This window comes from Eriocheir sinensis, chromosome 15, assembly GCF_024679095.1.
Source record: "Eriocheir sinensis breed Jianghai 21 chromosome 15, ASM2467909v1, whole genome shotgun sequence".
Taxonomy (NCBI): Eukaryota; Metazoa; Arthropoda; class Malacostraca; order Decapoda; family Varunidae; genus Eriocheir; species Eriocheir sinensis.
In genome coordinates this window covers 7,114,474-7,134,866 of record NC_066523.1, presented here as the reverse complement: position 1 = coordinate 7,134,866, position 20,393 = coordinate 7,114,474, and the positions used below count along the sequence as shown (strand labels likewise).

The following is a 20,393-nucleotide window of genomic DNA, read 5'->3' as shown; positions in this document are numbered from 1 at the left end:
CGGCTAAGTGTGCAGCTGTGACGGCATTACTAGCCGTTATTCAACGAGCTCAGAAGAAGAAAAGACGAGTCTGGGATCGGTCATGGCTGAAGGGAAGGGAGGGAGACCCATGATGTGTACATCATAACATCATAACTTTCTTCAGCGTAGACTTACAGAAATCTGGATGGCTGTGGTCCCATAACTCGGGATGGTCCCTGACTCTTGCTATCAAAGAGTGTACAATGAAGGAGGACAAGTGAACTTTTGAACGAGGAGAGGTGGCCATGGCGACTGTTTATATCAGCTGGCCTGGGCGGTCTTGGTCTTGGTCTTGGAAATCAAAATAAAATCCAACACTACTTTTCTCAACATTATAAAATATTACAAACACCGTCAAACATAAAAGGAGTATGTGAATAAGTTTTCTAATATCATGGGTATACGGGTTCAATACACTAGGTAATATATATTATTCACATATCGGTGCACCAAAGAGCTCATTTGACTGCCTGCTTGCGGCTCGCCGAGCTGCTCCCCGTCCAAGCGGCGAGCTAAACGCAGGAGCAAAAGCTCGGGAGCAGGCCATCCCTCCAGCAAAAGCTGCCAGCTAAAGCTCGTGCTCGCCAGATTTGGTCCAGTGTGACGCCACCTTTAGCCGTAATGCGAAGCGTAGGTGTAGTAGGCGCCATGGTTGAGGCTTTGTTTACAATGATGCTCGCCGCTCGCCCCTCGTCGCTCGTCAGTGTGACGACAACAGTGACTTGCTCGCGAGCAAAAGCTGCCAGCAAGAGCTCGTGCTCGCCAGATTTGGGTCCAGTGTGACGCCAGCTTAACAGCAAGTAATGCCGTCACAGCTGCACACTTAGCCGTAATGCGAAGCGTAGGTGAAGTTGGCACCATGGTTGAGGCTTTGTTTACAATGTTGCTCGTCGCTCGCCCCTCGTCAGTGTGACGACAACAGTGACTTGCTCGCGAGCAAAAGCTGCCAGCAAGAGCTCGTGCTCGCCAGATTTGGGTCCAATGTGACGCCAGCTTTATACACTGAAACCTTTACGGCGAAGAGTCATTTTCTCTCTTAAGCTGGCGTTACACTGGACCCAAATCTGGCGAGCACGAGCTCTTGCTGGCAGCTTTTGCTCGCGAGCAAGTCACTGTTGTCGTCACACTGACGAGCGACGAGGGGCGAGCGGCGAGCAACATTAGAACCAAAGCCTCAACCATGGCGCCTACTACACCTACGCTTCGCATTACGGCTAAGTGTGCAGCTGTGACGGCATTACTTGCCGTTATTCAACGAGCTCAGAAGAAGAAAAGACGAGTCTGGGTTCGGTCATGGCTGAAGAGAAGGGAGGGAGACCCATGATGTGTACAACATCATAACATCATAACTTTCTTCAGCGTAGACTTACAGAAATCTGGATGGCTGTGGTCCCATAACTCGGGATGGTCCCTGACTCTTGCTATCAAAGTGTACAATGAAGGAGGACAAGTGAACTTATGAACGAGGAGAGGTGGCAATGGGGAGTGTTTATATCAGCTGGCCTGGGCGGTCTTGGTCTTGGTCTTGGTCTTGGAAATCAAAATAAAATCCAACACTACTTTTTTCAACATTATAAAATATTACAAATACCGTCAAACATAAAAGGAGTATGTGAATAAGTTTTCTAATATCATGGGTATACGGATTCAATACACTAGGTAATATATATTATTCACATATCGGTGCACCAAAGAGCTCATTTGACTGCCTGCTTGCGGCTCGCCGAGCTGCTCCCCGTCCAAGCGGCGAGCTAAACCCAGGAGCAAAAGCTCGGGAGCAAGCCATCCCTCCAGCAAAAGCTCGTGCTCGCCAGATTTGGTCCAGTGTGACGCCACCTTTAGCTGGCAGAGTCGTGGGTTATTAAGGCGCTCTGATCTCTGTTATTAAGAAAGGAGGAGGAAGAGGAAGAGGAGGAGGAAGAGGAAGAGGAGGAGGAAGAGGAAGAGAAGAAGGTGCAGCAGTAAGAAGTAGAAAAGGATGAAATTGAAAAAAGGTGGAGGAGAAGGAAAGACATAGACAAAAAGAAGCGGGGATGTAAGAAAGTAAAATAGACAAAAACGACAAAAAAGAAAAAAAATAACAAGAAAAAAGGAGAGGGAAGGAGGAAGACCACCAAGAGTATTGCGCAAAGCAGGAAAGGATAAACAAAAAAAAAACACGGAAGAGACGAGCCGTACCCCCCCCTCCCCCCATACACACACACACTCACACACACAGGCACACGCACACAACTTCTACTCTTCCCGTACATGCAGTGGCGGATCCAACTCCAGGTGAAGGGGGGGGCTGATATACTAGATGGGCGCCATACCGTACCATATTATATATATATATATATATATATATATATATATATATATATATATATATATATATATATATATATATATATATATATATATATATGAGTGCATCAAAAAACACAATTCTTGAATTTTGATTTGGCTGGGTGCTAAAAGTGTTCCAATATATGCAGAAACAACACATGCAAAATATTTCTCCAATACATGATGATTTAGAGGTGCCACCGCACATCTGTTTTTGTTGGATAAAGTGGTAAACAGTGCTCAATGGTCGCCATAGAGATCTGAGGTAAAAAAAGACTGCAACTCAAGAAAACTGAGGTGATCTTTATGTTTTTGTGTTGGGTATGTGTACACGACCAAGTATCGTGTCACTGGCTACAAGGTTGAAGATGTCACCAATGCAACAGGCTGCCTTCACGCGTGGCCTGATCGCAGAGTCAGGCGGTGAATGGTGGTGGTGGTGAAGGATTTACCCCCTAAAAAGGGGGAACGGGCCTTTGTCGGTACGACGGCCCGTCGCAGGGGGGAACCCGCCGCTGGCGTGCGGCGGGTGTGGGGAAACCTCCGCCGCCGCCACAGCCACGAGTAAGAGCCGGCGAGCTAGCTGACACGTGCGAGCAGCCGACTGGTCAACTTGACCACGGAGGGGTGGCCCTAAGCGAGGATGACCCCACGGGTCCACCTCGCCTCCGTAGAAGGGCCACCCGGCTGCCCGCCCACTGCGGTGAATGTACAGTAGGGGTGGGCAGGTCTCGGTACCAGTACCGGTACTAACGGTACCAGCTAAACGGTACGGTACCGGTACCAGATTGCTCGGTACCGGTACCAGTTGCTCGGATTTATTTATAGGATTTATTGATAATTCTTCCTGTCCGATTTTTTTTTTAGGTTGCTAATAAATATTGTTATTGTTATTAGACTGATCGAGTACATCCATAATAACTATACATGCTATTTTTTTATCGAAAAAATAAATATTCACTTCATTCAGAGAGATCACCACTTAGTAAGTGGATATCTCGGTGATATGGGTAGTGGGTACTCGATCATAGTTTAATAACAATAACAATATATATTAGCGTTTTCTAAAGACTCGTGGGACTCACTAACTTTTAACCCAAGACTTCGTTTTCTTTTTACTTGCCACTGTTAAATTCGTATGACTCGTTAACTTTTAGAGAGAGAGAGAGAGAGATAAAATTTATCCAATAAAGAATTAAAGAAAAAATAGTTTGAAACCCTTTGCGAGAGTTTTTTGCTATAAATAATGGCACGATGGATTATATAAGATTATTAAATATTGGAGGTGAGAGAGAGAGAGAGAGAGAGAGAGAGAGTTTTCTTTACAGGAAATTTGTTTGGGAATTTCATCAGAAGTCATTAAGAAAAAAAAACTCCTTTGGGTACCGGTACCGGTACTAACGGTACTTGAGTTTTCGGTACCGGTACTACCGGTACTCAAATTAAGGTACTTGCCCATCCCTAATGTACAGTCGTGGGACACAAGTGATGACACAGTTTCCAAAATGTTTCGGACGCCGCTAACGAAAGACGGCAACTATCCAGCAGAGCAACATTCGAGTTATATATGACCTATGTGTGTGTGCGTGTGTGTGTGTGTGTGTGTTTGCAAGGACCAAAGACTGTGTGTGGGTGTGAGAGAGATATCATTTAAGGATTTTTCTTACGAAACTGTGAGCATCAACTGCATGACGATTATGTTTCTTTAAAAAAAAAAAAACTGTTATGAATGCTCTTCTCTCAACTATAGTGCACGCTCTAATTTTCTGCATTCCATAAGCTAAATACTTGCTTGGCTTTGGTCGTCAGTGTGCATTCTGGAGAGAGAGAGAGAGAGAGAGAGAGAGAAAATGCGTTTGTTAAAGAAAAAAAATGACTAATTTTCAGGGCAGACGACACTAATTTCTCTCTCTCTCTCTCTCTCTCTCTCTCTCTCTCTCTCTCTCTCTCTCTTTTTTTGATGTCACTGATATCATGACCAAGGTGTAGAGCTATGACCACGATACACACACACACACACACACACATACCAGCTATACAGACACCTCTCTCTCTCTCTCTCTCTCTCTCTCTCTCTCTCTCTCTCTCTCTCTCTCTCTCTCTCTCTCTCTCTCTCAACATTAATACTTCGTGGCACACCCCCTGTTGTTTATGACACTCTCATGGCTACGTGGCATAGACTCAACCAACTTCTCACACAGGTCTGTTGCCCGCGAACTCTCCCAGATGTTGAAAGAGTGGGCCACTACTGTCTCTTCATCTTTAAAAAAAAATTGTCCCACCCATTTGTTCACTATCTGGGCCCATAAGTTTTCAATGGGGTTGAGGTCCGGGCTTCGTGCAGGCCAGGGTAGGCGGGTGACTTGCGGGTGTTGAATGAACCATTCGTTCACAATGCCTGCATTGTGAAATGGTGCATTGTCCATCACTATGTTGATTGGCTGAGGGGCAGGGATTAGCATCGCCCTTACTGAAGGCAGCATGATGTCTTCTAAAATAGTGATGAACTGCTGGGCTGTGAGGCGTCCTTCAATGAGCGCCAGCTCGCCTGGTCCGCTAGCAGACATCCATCCCCACAGGCCTGCCGACACGCTTCCGCTCCGTCGTGATGGATATATATTCTGGGGCTCATACCTGTTAAAATAAGGATGGCTTACTTTATATAATACAACAAATGAAACAGCAGTTACCATAGAAATGCTCTATTGTTCGTAAGCGTGTAAGGCAGATAGCTTCCATGCATGTGATTACAATACTACATGAAATTTAAGGCGTGACTTTGCAATTTGTAATATTATTTTAATACACCATGTTGCTACAAAGAAACGATTACCGAATTTTCGTTGCTGCAACACTCGGAGTATATGTTTTCTTTTCCACATGTGGCAACTCACCCATATACTGACCGTTGTTTACATTTAAAGAGTTTGAAGAATGAGTGCAGTGCAGTGAGCGGCTATGTGAGCCAGTGACAGTGAGCAGTTGCATTAGAAGTGGCTTGTGTTGTGTCTTGCGTCGCTTGTGCGTTTTATTTATTTTATTACTCTAGAAAGTTAACGTTATCTATGGAATATATATTTTTTTGCTATACATATCATGGAATTGTGAATCACGGCTTGCTCTGCTGGACACAAGCATAACCTTCTTTGTCTGCAGAAAACTGAAGGCATTTTTCGGTGTAAAAAAATATTAAGAAAAGGCATGAGTGTAACATAAAGCGTAACGATGACAACTTCAGACCGTGAGAGGATGCCTGCACCATGGCCGTGTGTAACAGGCGAATTTGTCATAATTTTGACTTTTTTGACTGGATTACAATTTAATGGCTAACAACTCAACATCCACTGAAACAAGTGAGTAAATGTGGGGCATAAGGTTCATATAAGCTTTGTGAGGGCAGCGATGCATCGGCTGCTCGTCATTCATCTCTCTCTCTCTCTCTCTCTCTCTCTCTCTCTCTCTCTCTCTCTCTCTCTCTCTTTCCATACCTATCATGCTGATTTTTTTCATATTTAGTCTCATGCTTTTTTTTCATATTTAGGCTATGCGTGTTTGTTTGCCTCTCTCTCTCTCTCTCTCTCTCTCTCTCTCTCTCTCTCTCTCTCTCTCTCTCTCTCTCTCTCTCTCTCTCTCTCTTCATACCTACCATGCTGATTTTTTTTTCATATTTAGACTGTGTGTGTGTGTGTGTGTGTGTGTGTGTGTGTGTGTGTGTGTGTGTGTGTGTGTCTCTCTCTCTCTCTCTCTCTCTCTCTCTCTCTCTCTCTCTCTCTCTCTCTCTCTCTCTCTCTCTCTCTGTGTTCCGCTTTCCTTCTCTGGTGACGTTTGGCATCTCCGTTGATATCAGCTGATTCAGCCGCTCAGAGCCCATAGCCAATAAAGTGATCCATCACTGCTTATTAGTACTCCCCATAGTGTGTGATCTTTGAAACTATTCTCATTGGTAAAGCTACGGCAACGTAGTGATGTGAACAGAATGCTAGCAAGCAAAATGTGATTAAAGTTGGTCTTAAGGCGTAATATTTGTAGGTGCTGCTAGTTAGAATTACCTATATGCTGTCATGAAGACAACGAAGGGCCTCCTCTCAAGTAAATGAACAAATGTGTTTATTAGTATTTTCAAGGTTTAACATTGTTCCTGTCGTTAGCCTCGCCTTTGGGGAGTTTATTCAATTTATTAGTAACTATATTGATAAATAAATTACACACACACACACACACATATATATATAGATATATATATATATATATATATATATATATATATATATATATATATATATATATATATATATATATATTAATAGTATTATTAGTAAGAGCAAAAGAGGTCCATCCACAGAGAGAGAGAGAGAGAGAGAGAGATTTACATAGATTTACATAGGAAATCAGACCACACAGACCCCATGGTCCAGACTTGGTGGTCTGTCCTTAAACCTAAGTGATTTTACATTAATCAGAAGACTCCAAAACGTTGCATTTCTACTCTAGTTGATATTAAGTTGAAGGAAGTGACGGTCGAGCTTATTTTTGAAGGAGTCAATCGTGTTACACTGGACCACTGATGGTGGGAGCTTATTCCATTCTCGCACTACAACGATGGTGAAGAAAAATTTGGTGCAGTCTGAATTTACTTGTCTACATCTGAGTTTTACGCCATTATTCCTCGTGCGCAAAGTGTCATCGATCATAAACAATATTGATCTGTCTACATTCGTGAAACCATTAAGTATTTTAAAACATTCGATCAGTTTTCCTCGGAGGCGACGTTTCTCGAGAGAACATGTTAAGGGTAGAAAGTCTTTCTTCGTAGGATTTGTTGCGCAAGGAAGGGATCATTTTCGTTGCCCGACGCTGAACACCTTCTAATTTAGCAATATCCTTTGCATGGTGGGGAGACCAAAACTGTACTGCATATTCCAAGTGGGGTCTGACTAAACTGTTGTAGAGCAGGAGTATTACATCTTTATTCTTAAATAAAAAGTTTCTTTTGATGAAGCCCAACATTCTGTTCGCTTTATTTGCTGCATCGATGCATTGCTGTGAGAATTTGAGGTTTGACGCGATTTTCACCCCCAAGTCCTTGACGCATTGAACGTTTTTGAGTTTAACGCCGCGCATTTCGTAATCGAACTTCTTATTCCTCGTTCCAACTTGAAGGACCTGGCACTTGTCTACGTTAAAGGGCATCTCCCATCTATCCGACCAAGCTGAAATTTTGTGCAAATCCTCTTGGAGGCTTTGCCTGTCTTCGTCAGTGAGAACCGAGTTACCAATCTTTGTGTCGTCTGCAAATTTACTAATGCGGTTATTGAGTCCAACATCCACGTCGTTGATGTAAATAATGAAGAGCACTGGGCCAAGAACCGAGCCCTGAGGGACGCCACTAGTGACCGGCGCCCACTCTGAGTTAAATCCGTCAATCACTACTCTTTGTTGTCTGTTGCTCAGAGAGAGAGAGAGAGAGAGAGAGAGAGAGTGTAAGCCCTTACCTGGTGTTGTCAGGACGCCAGCAGTGTAGACCTCCATGTGCGTCAGACTTGAAGGTCTTTTCGTCGCAGATGACATTCTTCCAGAAGTTGTCATCCTTGGTGATGAACTCTAGCGTGAAACCCAGTCGTTGCTCCTTATTGTGGGTAGAAAGGAAGGGCTTGCTGGCTGGGATCCTGTGGTGAAAACCGTTCCTGTGTAGTATGCGTCTTATGGTGCGTGCTGGAAGACGACTCCTGATCTTCTTTATCTGGACAGCTGTGGTGATGGGGCTTCGTCTGGCCGTCTGAATTGTTTCAGCTTCCTCCGTCTCGGTAACCTAACAAGGAGCACCACTTCTTGGGAGGTTGTTGATGTTATTGTTATCCTCAATCCTTCTTGCCCATCTGTAAACTGTCCTCTTGTTGATGTTTAGTATGCGGGCTATTTCTGGTGGTGTGTGGTCTGCTAGCAAGAGGTCTTTTATGGAATTTCGCTGTTCGAGCGTAGTTTCCCATCTGCGGTGGTAGCCCTCCATCTTGCCTCGTCAGAGCCAAGGCAAGTATAGAGAAGGTATCGTCATACAGGCGGGAGGAAATCACTCGTTGGCAGCTCCTATAGCCTTCACCCTTGGCCACGCCCCATCCTCGTTGTCTGCCCAAACCGACGACTTCACACACCTCATTCCCACCCTGTTTCCTGACCCCAACATTAATATTTACGAAAACATGAAACCACCATCAACTTCCTGAGAAGATTCTGCATCACACTAGCAAAAAATTGTAACAATAATGTAAAATTACAGATACGAAACTCAGAGTTAAATGAAGTAGGGAATAAATATTTTCTTGCACTTATTTCCCTTCAACCCCTTAGTACTCAGCTGGTTTTCGTCGCATCACTTTTATAAGCACAGATTCTAAATCTGCATGTTTTTTTCTGTTTCTGATGGTGTGTGGTACGTCCCGACGTAAAAATATACAGAGGGTCAAAATCACCTCCGAACATAAGCCACGCCGTGAAGGTGTTCTTTCTCCTCGGCATTTGTTTCCTCAAGTCAGACTCGCCGCTCAAGTGAGGTGAGCGGCGAGTCTGACTTGAGTAAACAAATGCAAATGGTCTCAGTTTTCGTAAAATTAATGTTCAGGAAACAGGTGAATAAACTCGAGGAAGGGGCGGAGCTTATCGAGACGCCAGCCAATCATCGTCCATGATGAGATGCCGTGAACATTTCTCTATATATTTTTTATTCACCGACAATTGCTTCATAGGGTATATAACAAAAAATCCACATCTTATTTTATTTTATTGTAGTAGTTTATAACAAAAAAAACAACAACATCCGAGAAGTCCTAATAAAAAAGCTCATTTCAAAATTTGGTTCTTCACGTTCTATGAAAGTGACGATACCTCTCTATACTTGCCTTGGTCAGAGTGACGTCGCGACAGTTGAGCTTCGCGGTCGATGACGTCATTGCATAACATTGTCAAGCGAGAGTTAAATGATGGTATCATTATATATTTTTAGACCATATCATAATATTTATGCACGTTATCAATGTTTTCTTCGTATTTTCTTGGCGAGGACGTTGCAGGAATGAATACAACATTTAGCTATTCAAATGCATAATAGCGTTGCAAACAACTTTAGCTGTCAATGACTAAATTTGAACGAAATGTAAAGAGACATTTTCGTCCGCGAATTCAAAACTTGTTATCAGTGTGCACAACTGACAAAGTCATATCAAATAAATTATGGAGAGTGTATATGTAGTGACATATCTGAACATTAGCCTCCTTCCATGCGGTGTATATATTTTAAAGTCGGGGCCGGTGAATGAAACTCAGTGGACAGTGTGTCCCACGATTGTACATAACAACGTTACGTAACATACTTCCTTCTCTTCTTCCTCTTCCTCTTCCTCCTCCTCTTCCTTTTCCTCCTCCTCTTCCTCCTTCCTCGCTCCCTCACTTCCTCACTCATTATGTGGTACACCTTTGAGTTAATTACCCGAGTTCCTTACCTGTTAATTATTACTACATTACGACCCTGAAGGTGGCATAATAATAGGAAGTTGAGGGAAGGGTGGGAGGAAGAGGAAGGAGGAGGAGAGGGAAGGGTGGGAGGAAGAGGAAGGAGGAGGAGGAGAGGGAAGGAAGGGAGGAAGAGGAAGGAGGAGGAGGAGAGGGAAGGGGAAGAATGAGGAGGAAAATATGTATGGGACTGCAGTTTATGAGGCCAAGGTGTATTGTGTGTGTATATGTGTGTGTGTGTGTGTGTGTGTGTGTGTGTGTGTGTGTTTAAAGAGATACAGATAAACAGATAGATTGTTAGAAATAACACACAAAGGAAAAACAAAACAAAATTACTGTATATTCATGTTAGCGAGAAGGATGGCTAAAAGAAAAAAACAAAAACAAACAAACAAAACAATAACAAAAAATAGGAGCAAATAAAGGATGAGAAATAACAACACAACACTACACAACCACAACCTCCACAACAACAACCACAACCACAACCACAACCACCACAACAACAACCACAACCACAACCACAACCACCACAACCACAACCACAACAACAACAACTAACCAAACACAAACAAGTAAATTAACGCACTGGAGTCGGTGTAGTGGTTATATTAGTGGTTGCAGTGATGGTGGTAAAGATGACCTCTCCCTCGCTACTGGTGAAGGTCGTGGTGGTGGTGGTGGTGATGATGATGGGGTTGATAACTGCTTAGTGGTGATGGTAGCGTAATGATAGACCTCCGCCATGAGATTAATCCTTCGAAGAGATGGATACAGATAGATAGAGAGAGAGAGAGAGAGAGAGAGAGAGAGAGAGAGAGAGAGATGCAGATTGATAGATATACACAGATAGGTAGGTAGACAGATAGAGAGACAGACATGGATGGTAAGTTAACTAACCTTACCACTTGTAGAAAAAAATATACCACGCTGATATTACTTCAAGGAGAGTAAATAGACATAAAAGGTAACTAATGATATCGAAAACGCCGGAAAAAATACACAAACAGCAATAAATATCTAATGGAGGAAGACACATACGAGTCTTAGTAACTACAGGCGTGATGGTTGCAACGGATAATGATAACAATGATAATAATAATGATAACAGCAAGCCTCCAACCACTTTCTTTTTCCTTTTCAACGACTGAGAGATTTCAATGAGGGTTATGAACGTATCATTAGGGGAGAGAGAGAGAGAGAGAGAGAGAGAGATTTAAAAGCGACGCACGTAAGCAAATATAAAGCCTAATAATCTATGCAAATATGTGTTGGCTTCCCCCAAGGACACCGAATAAAAGTAAAGATGAATACGTGTCTCTCTCTCTCTCTCTCTCTCTCTCTCTCTCTCGTCTGTGTCTTTACGTAAAATAACAGAGGAGGTAAAAACTGATTAACAAGGAGGATAAAATGAAACTCCCGTTTTTAACACGTTTAAACCTGTGTGTGAGAAATAATAGGCTATAATATCGTAAAGGCGAAGAGAACATCCCAAAGGTTGTTCTTATGATTTAGGAGAACTAAAGATAACATAATAATAATAAGTATGATACTACTACTACTACTACTACTACTACTACTACAACTACTACTACTACTACTACCAACAATGACAGTAGCCTAATGGTAAAGGAGACACCTTCCAAATAAATAATCTCAGTCTTCAAATGGCGACTTCAGAGCAAATTATTACGACAAAAAAAGCGATGTATTGTACTGATTATATGTGATTATATGTGTGAGAGAGAGAGAGAGAGAGACGGATCCCTACCACGGCGGAACACACACACACACACACACTGATCTTGCACGGGACGCACGTTGAGTTCCAGTGCCCCCACGTCTTTTCTGGCTTCTGGGTGACAAAGGAACCGTGGTATGCAGTTCTTAAGGTTTTAAAATCTATTGAGAACACACCAAAGGCACAAAAAGATAATTGGTCCGTTAGAATAGACAATAACTTCACATTGGCATCCTTATTTTGTTCGTCTTAAGGCGCTGTCACTATTGTTCTTGTCCACACACTGTTACGTCACTCAGGGTCTTATTATGGCACTGAGGAAGCGGCATGATGAGTGTGCTAATGAGAGGTAGAATGATGGAGAGGAGGATCAAGGGAGCGTGCGGCCACGGTTTGTGTATCACCAACACTGAGGAGCAGCAGCATTACCAAACCTACCCTATACTCGTTTTCAGAACACTGCATTTATCAGTTTTCTGCACGATATACAGTTAAAGTTTTTGTTAAGACTGTTGATTATTGATTTTTTTGTAATAGTTAAAAGAAAAAACAGGAAATTACGATGTGGCGAATCCTGTATTCTGGTAACACTGGTGAGGGGAGGATCGGTTCAACGCGCTCGAGTCAGTGTTCGGCGCGCGGATGTTAATCAGTGTTCAAACAGTTAATAACGACTTCTAATGCTATTACAAAGACTTCTGCACCTTAGCCGTTAATTTGTTTTATTCCAAAAGATAATGACAGGTTAAACAAAGGTACATTTTATTTAACATGCTACGTGTGATAGCTGTATCGGTTCTCTCGAGTCTTTCCCGCAGAAGAATGCTCGATGGTTCAAATAAAAAATGTTTGGCATGATCAGTAAAATATTTCTAAGTCTATCCAAATATAAAGAAGGGTAATTTTAGATGAATCGGTACGTTAAGAATCATACAGTATAGTTTTGTAAGCGTCAATATGGAAAAGAAGCCCATCAAAAACAGTTGTGCTTCTCCTCCCTAGCTGATGTACTCGCCGAAGTGGACCTCAGCTGCATGGACTGCCTGTGCGAGGCTGCCACCGGGTGCAATTTTACCGCAAAGTGCGGAACTGGTTCCTACTTCTGCGGGCCCTTCCACATCTCGTGGGGTTACTGGGCTGACGCGGGTAAGCCCGTTCTGCAGCACGACAAACCGGAGAGGAAGGGAGGTCAGTAGCCTGGGTGTCTCCTGTGTGGTGGCTGCGGCTGTTGGTGCTAATATGATAAGAAGATGAGTAAGCTCCCCTTGGGACTCTTAATATATATATATATATATATATATATATATATATATATATATATATATATATATATATATATATATATATATATATGTATATACATATATATATATATATATATATATATATATATATATATAGATATATATATATATATATATATATATATATATATATATATATATATATATATATCATATCCATTGGTAGTCCTAGTGCAAACTTCTAAGTACAGGAGGTGGGTGGGTTGTTGTAACTTTACATCAGTACAAGAAAAAGAACATCATTATTTCAAGTCGGACTTAATTATTGTTTTATTTCCATTGCAGCCTTTGAGACCTGTGCCATAGACCCCTACTGCTCTGCAAATATTGTCAGCGAGTACATGAACAAGTTTAGCAAGGTAAGGAGGCTCATTATTTTCTCTTCTGCTGTTCTCATGTCGTGGCAGAGACTAAGGAGAGCTAGTTAACCGTGAGTCATGATCAAGGCGAGACTGCCAGAAGATTCATGAGCAGGAAATGTGTAGTGCCGCCCACTGTGACTGCTAGGCCACCAGTACTGTTTTATACTGTTTCAGAAATACTCACTGTAGCTTTGAAATGAAATTGCATCACTGTGACAAATGTAGTGCAGTTCTAGAAAAAGAATACCCATTGACCCATATCATAGCAGATGACATCATATTACTGCACAACAACAGTATAGATACAATGCTCAATTTTTTTATGACTATTTAATTGAGCATCTTGTTCATATAATTTCAATGTATGCAGAATGATTTTCAACAATTAACTGATTTTCATCATTATGCTAATGTATCTAAACTCTTTGCTCAGATTGATCTCTGCGTATTAAGTGTTGATACATATTTCCAGGCATGAGCAAGAAATACCCAGGACATGAAAGTGCTGAGAAACATTTATCAGGGTGTGAAGGATTAGTAGAATGAGAAATGAGAGGGTGTTGGAGGGATACAAAAGACAAGAACTGTGTGGGGATTGAAATATAAAAACGTGTAGAGGTGGTACGGTGCTAGTGAGAAGGTGGAAAGGGTGGTGACAAGGACCTCCTGCAGCAAAGTTGGCAGTGAAGGCGGGTAGGGACATTGCAAAGGAAGGTTGCTGCACATGGATCGGATGCAAGGGATAAGACGAGGAGGAGGTTTGTGAGGGATTTTGAAAAAATGAAGAAAAATGCATTTTTTAGCTTGAAAACCACTCTATAGAGCTTGGTAGTCTGTGATGGTGCTAGTGGTAATTTGCTTTTATTTATTTCTAAGGGTCTGGACACAAGAGTGGTCCATTTTACTGGTCAATCTCTCCTTTGATTCTGGCGTTTTCTTGTCTTTCTTGTTCAACAGGAAATTTGAGTGCAGTACCGATTTGTAATGATTTCACTCGGCACCCGTGGAATCATTACAAATCGGTACTGCTCAGTGCCGAGAGCTCATATGACACTATCGGTACTGGGCCTCGCTCAAAGTGTCGGAAGACTAACGGTCCCATCAGTACCGTTTGGATTCCCAGTGCCGGGGACACGCTCGCCCGCCATGCTTGGCTGTGCGATGTTGTGCCCGGCTGTGCGAGTCGCTGCATGTCCGTCTTCCCGACATTTTGTCCTGCCGGGTGTTTCCATCCTCCCGTTCGGCTCCATATTATATTATTAACTTATCTATTAGATAATTCTTCATGTTCGATTCTTTTTTATATAGTTTTGCTTATATATATATATATATATATATATATATATATATATATATATATATATATATATATATATATATATATATATATATATTATATATATATATATATATATATATATATATATATATATATATATATATATATATATATATATATATATATATATATATATATATATATATATATATATATATATATATATATATATATATATATATATATATATATATATATATATATATATATATATATACACACACATATATATATATATATATATATATATATATATATATATATATATATATATTTTTTTTTTTTTTGACAAAGGAGGCAGGTCAAGAGCACAAAAATACAATAAAAAAAGCCCGCTAATCGCTGCTCCCATAAAAGAATCAGAAGTGGTGGCCAAAAGCAAGGTCAAATTCGTGAGAGGTGTCCTCATACCCTCCTCTTGAAAGAGTTCAAGTCGTAGGCAGGAGGAAATACAGATGAAGGAAGATTGTTCCAGAGTTTACTAGCGTGAGGGATGAAAGAGTGAAGATGCTGGTTAACTCTAGCATAAGGGGTTTGGACAGTATAGGGATGAGCATGAGTAGAAAGTCGTGTGCAGCGGGGCCGCGGGAGGGGGGAAGGCATGCAGTTAGCAAGTTCAGAAGTGCAGTCAGCGTGGAAATATCGATAGAAGATAGAATATATATATATATATATATATATATATATATATATATATATATATATATATATATATATATATATATATATATATATATATATATATATATATATATATATATATATATATATATATATATATATATATATATATATATATATATATATATATATATATATATATATATATATATATATATATATATATATATATATATATATATATATATATATATATATATATAGAGAGAGAGAGAGAGAGAGAGAGAGAGAATATCCATATCACCGAGATATCCACTCAGGCACTCAGTCTCAGCCTCACTCGTGTGAGGAAGAAATGAGGGACACCATGAGCGACTGGCTAGTATTGGTACCGGTACCGAGCAGTCTGGTACCGGTACCGTACCGTATAGCTGGTACCGTTAGTACTGGTACTGGTACCGTTACCTACCCACCTCTACGAGTCTGTCGTGCCTCTGTGTGCCTGATTAATTGTTCTGTGCCCTTGAGAGTTGCTGTACTGTGTGAGGAACCTGCATTATACGGAAAATTAGTGTTGAACGTGTATCTTTGTGCCCTGTCTCGTGCTTCCTTCCCTTGGTGTTCTGTGTGGGCCCCTGTCGGTGGTTGCGGCGCCCGCCTTGTGTTCTGGGGTTCACGACCCGTACGTGTGTTCTGCGGCACGCTGCCTGCCCGTGCTTGGAGTGTGGTTTGGGGTGTGGCGTAACAATGTATATGTATATATATATATATATATATATATATATATATATATATATATATATATATATATATATATATATATATATATATATATATATATATATATATATAAAGAAACCGCCTAAGGCATTATTTTCGACTTTTCAGGAAATCAGAAAAGAACTGTCATTATCTCATTTGGCTTAAGATTTAGGCAGAAATGGAAAGTCTTATTTTAGAACACTCAAACCCTGAATAACGAAGGTAACTATACAAAAATGGACATCACATTTTGAAAAACTGATGTAAACAAAAACCTGGAAATCGATGAAAAATCACTTTGTCAATTATTTTAAGAGGGTGACGATATTATATATATATATATATATATATATATATATATATATATATATATATATATATATATATATATATATACATATATATATAATTGTTTGAATTTACAGGGAAAACATTTTTCGGGCAAATAGAGTTCAGCCCCTGGATGAGAAGGGTTCTCTACGCCTATGCCAACTAGGAAATGTTCAAAAGATTCCAAGAGCTCGTTGTTTCCAAATGAAGCTCTGTTCAACAAAACTATGGCGACCCAGTCTGACTGCATAGTTATTTTAATTTTTTTAGTCTGAAATAAGAAATTAAATTAGCTAATGCAACACAATTTCTTTCCTTAGTTATATTAGAAGAAGCCCAAATGTTGGTGATTTCAGTTCTCTAAAATATTTGGTCAACACTGGATCCCCGCCTTACACCTGTGACCCAGTTTTGCACAGTACTAAATTTTTTTGCTGTAGTCTGGATAAGACTTATTAACATGCTGATTATTATTTCTACCATCAAGGACTGTGATGGTGATGGTGTAGTGAGCTGCAGAGATTACGCAAGGATTCATAAATTGGGGAGGAATGGCTGTGCCGCTCCTCTCCCCCCTGGCGGCTTCACTACCCGGTTTGAGGAGTGTGCCGCCCGCCTCAACGTGTTCTAGTATGTGTCTGTTGCTGCTCACGCTTGCCTGCACTAATCAACCATTAAGAAAACTTTTTTGCCCAGTTTTAAATAGCCTTCTGTATTACAACCCAGCAAGTTGTCTATACAGCAAACTAAACAATTCCACATAACAAAATGCAAAAATGAATTACAGAAACAATATCTCACTACACATTTGAAACACAACCAAATAAAAACACGACAACTAATTCCACACTAAATAAACACCTGAGAGGGGAAAGTGGTCTGCATAACTGTTAGTCTGGTTTCACATAGCAGATGTGAGCATACATAACATGAGCAACATATATTTAAGTGAATGGTACCAGTGAGCTTCCATAATGGTATACACTTGTTTGAGTTAAAGTTACTGATGATCAAGCCTCACTGTAATGACTGAAACGCATGGTAAGAAAATAACATGCCATACTATATATGAACCAAGCATGTCAGATACTACACGTTCCACTCTTGGTTCAGTGTACGACAACCAGCTTCCTCGCTTGATAAGCATTAAAGCCTTGCAAACACACCAACATCTTGTGCATGCTAATTGTGTTGATAATTTTTCAGCCTTCAGTTAACCTATTTCCAAACTAACCATATTATATTACTAACATACTATAAAATCACAACCTTTACGTTAAATGGTTTCATATGATGACAAACAGTTTATTTGTTGAGATAAGTTCCCAGAGTTTCAAGAGGATAATTTTCAGGATATTTTTTTCCTTCCTCCCGACAGGACCCCAAGAAAGGCGGATGCAATGGTGATGGGAAGATCGACTGCATTGACTATGCTTACATGCACAGACTCGGAGGCTACACCTGCAAGGACCCGTCCATGACCAGCACGACCTTCTTCGAGAGGTTCAACACGTGCTGGCAGGTGGTCCAAGCAGCAATGCCCAAGGAGTCTCCTCAAGCTAGCTAATCTTCTTTTGTGTCTCTTCAAGGAGATCTGAGGTGATCATTGTCACTTCTGTGTTACCAGTTGATCAGGTTTTCAAGTGATTTTGTTTTCCATCTGAAACTGTTGTGCATTGCATTTCATAATAATGATTCATCCTCATGAGCTCCCTCCTTCCCTTCAAACTGTTATTTATGCTGCTTCATCATTCACAATTCATTTATTTCCTATTAATTCTTTTGATGCTTACATGCTTTTCTTTGCATCTTTGATTGCTTTGAACGCAGTCATGAATCTTCCCACGTCACCATAGCATTGTTGTGTGCACACTGTGTCTGTGTTTTCTGAGATATTTGGTCTATTAAGGGCTGAAAAAAGTGTTTATATATTTTGTTGCAATTTGATATTATCTATAAACTTTCGTAACTCATGAGTGGTAAAGTCATATTCCATCTTGTATTTTTCTAACTGAATAAAGATGAATGAAAATGAAGTGCTTATCAACCCGAAGAAACTATTAACTTACAAAGTACAATGTTCCGGCCAAAAGAACAGAATATGATACTCCTGGTCCAGATCTGTGCATGATTTTGCTGGTAACAGCAAGGGATTCAAAGGCGTGCCAAATATCTGACATTTATATCACTTGTTCAGTCTGATACAAACTGAGCCTCAGCTACACATCTCTCGGCTAGTACATTGCTCACCACAGGAATGCCTAATGGGGGGTCCTAGGGAAGCTAGGCTTGTACAGACTCAAACCCAAGTCTTTCAACAAAGGCAATATTGACTTCTAGGAGACATAAATGGAGAACACCTACATAGATAAATGCTGTACAAAACTGAGCAGATAACTTACAGTACAATGAGAGGATGGGTTATTTAACATTAACATTTATATTTACGTTAGTTAAGCTACACAACGACGAAATCAACTCTAGCAAGACTATAAATAAATAAGGGATTTTTCAACCTTATATTATTGATCTTTCATTCTCCGGTTTAACATCTGGGATTATAAGACATCCTTACAAACTAAGTGTACATATATACAGTGGCGGATCCAGGGGTGGGTGGGTACCTAAATAGCGCCCTTTCATATATTCACTGAGATCTGAGAATGGGGGGTATCATTCATGGGCGCCATACCATACCATACCATATATATATAAATATATATATATATATATATATCTATATATATATATATATATATATATATATATATATATATATATAATGATAACTTTTGAAAGAGAAATATCAGTATATAACACATGTCAACACACAGTCCAGGACAAGCAATTACTTCAAAACGTGAATACTTTTGTGTCACTTTCATCGGCAGTTTTTAGTATTGATGCAACATTAGGCAAATATTTTGAATTACTTGTTGATGATTTACTGAACAGAACTTTTACACATATTTCTGTTCCAAAGCAAGTGAGTCTTATCAAAAGGGTTGTGATACATATACTTGATGCCTGTTTTGTGGGTTTGTCAAGCTGTGACCGCTGCGGTAGGCGGCGAGAGACAAGTACAGTCAAACCTCGGTAATCGTATGCCCTAGTTTTCGTACGATTCGGTTTTCAACGAGTTTTTTCGTCGAAATTTTGTCCCAGTTTTCGTACATCCGCTCGGTTTTCGTACAGTTGAAAGTGGTCCGTACCAAACTCGTCCGCCTGCCCGCGTGACTCGGGCACTCATATCCCGGAATCGAGCTCCCACACAAAGCGTCCCATGCTTTCATGACTCACAGCCGTATGCTCGTCTCCCAACATCATCCTTGAAGGAAAACTTAGCATTTCCAAGGTGTCTCCAGACCTCCCTTGAACCTTTCCCTTGGGACATAATTAGAAATTATATCGTAGCTTAAGTAATAACAATAATAATAAAAATAATGATAATAATAATAATGTTAATAATAATAGTAATGATAATAATAATAATGTTAATAATAATAGTAATGATAATAATAATAATGATAATAATAATAATAATAATAATAATAATAATAATAATAATAATAATAATAATAATAATAATAATAACAATACTACTAATACTACTAATGATGCTGATGATAATAATAATAATAATAATAATAATAATAATAATAATAATAATAATAATAATAATAATAATAATAATAATCATAACACAATAACAATAATAATAAGAATGACAATGGCAATGAAGAAAATGAAAGTATTAATAGCATATATAATGCAAACAGTGATACTTATTAATTATATCAGTTTTGAAGTATTATGAGGAAAGTTGAGTCATTTTGTTCAGCAAATAGTTATTATGGATTTGAGTTAATCTAGTACAATTCTATTATTGTTATTATTATTATTATTATTATTATTAGTAGTAGTAGTAGTAGTAGTAGTAGTAGTAGTAGTAGCAGGATCAGTTGAGGTTTATATAATCAAAGCAGATTAATTAGTATTAGAACTAAAGTCTGTTCACTTAATTACGAGCCAAGCTGACAGCATAAACCTAAGCGTGTTTGCAAGCTGAGTGCTGATTGGCT

The 20,393-nt window shown here is 39.9% G+C and overlaps 2 protein-coding genes across 4 annotated transcripts in view; both read left to right on the top strand.

Moving 5' to 3' along the window:
- The window catches only part of LOC126998856 (lysozyme-like), a 92,077-nt gene that overhangs the window by 1,663 nt on the left and 70,021 nt on the right, over positions 1-20,393 (top strand). The gene's annotated exons all lie outside the window — the stretch shown is intronic.
- LOC126998858 (lysozyme-like) overlaps positions 5,403-20,393 on the top strand; it is a 33,483-nt gene continuing 18,492 nt past the window's right edge. The window contains exons 1-5 of one of the 3 annotated variants that reach the window (XM_050861035.1): positions 5,403-5,702; positions 12,596-12,781; positions 13,183-13,256; positions 16,799-16,941; positions 17,690-17,836. In XM_050861035.1, coding sequence (XP_050716992.1) covers positions 5,672-5,702; positions 12,596-12,781; positions 13,183-13,256; positions 16,799-16,941; position 17,690 — 435 coding nt within the window. In that variant the 5' untranslated portion in view covers positions 5,403-5,671 and the 3' untranslated portion in view covers positions 17,691-17,836. Of the gene's footprint in view, positions 5,703-12,595; positions 12,782-13,182; positions 13,257-16,798; positions 16,942-17,689; positions 18,335-20,393 lie in introns of those variants that run through there. The other 2 variants (XM_050861032.1, XM_050861034.1) reach the window with 2 other exon arrangements.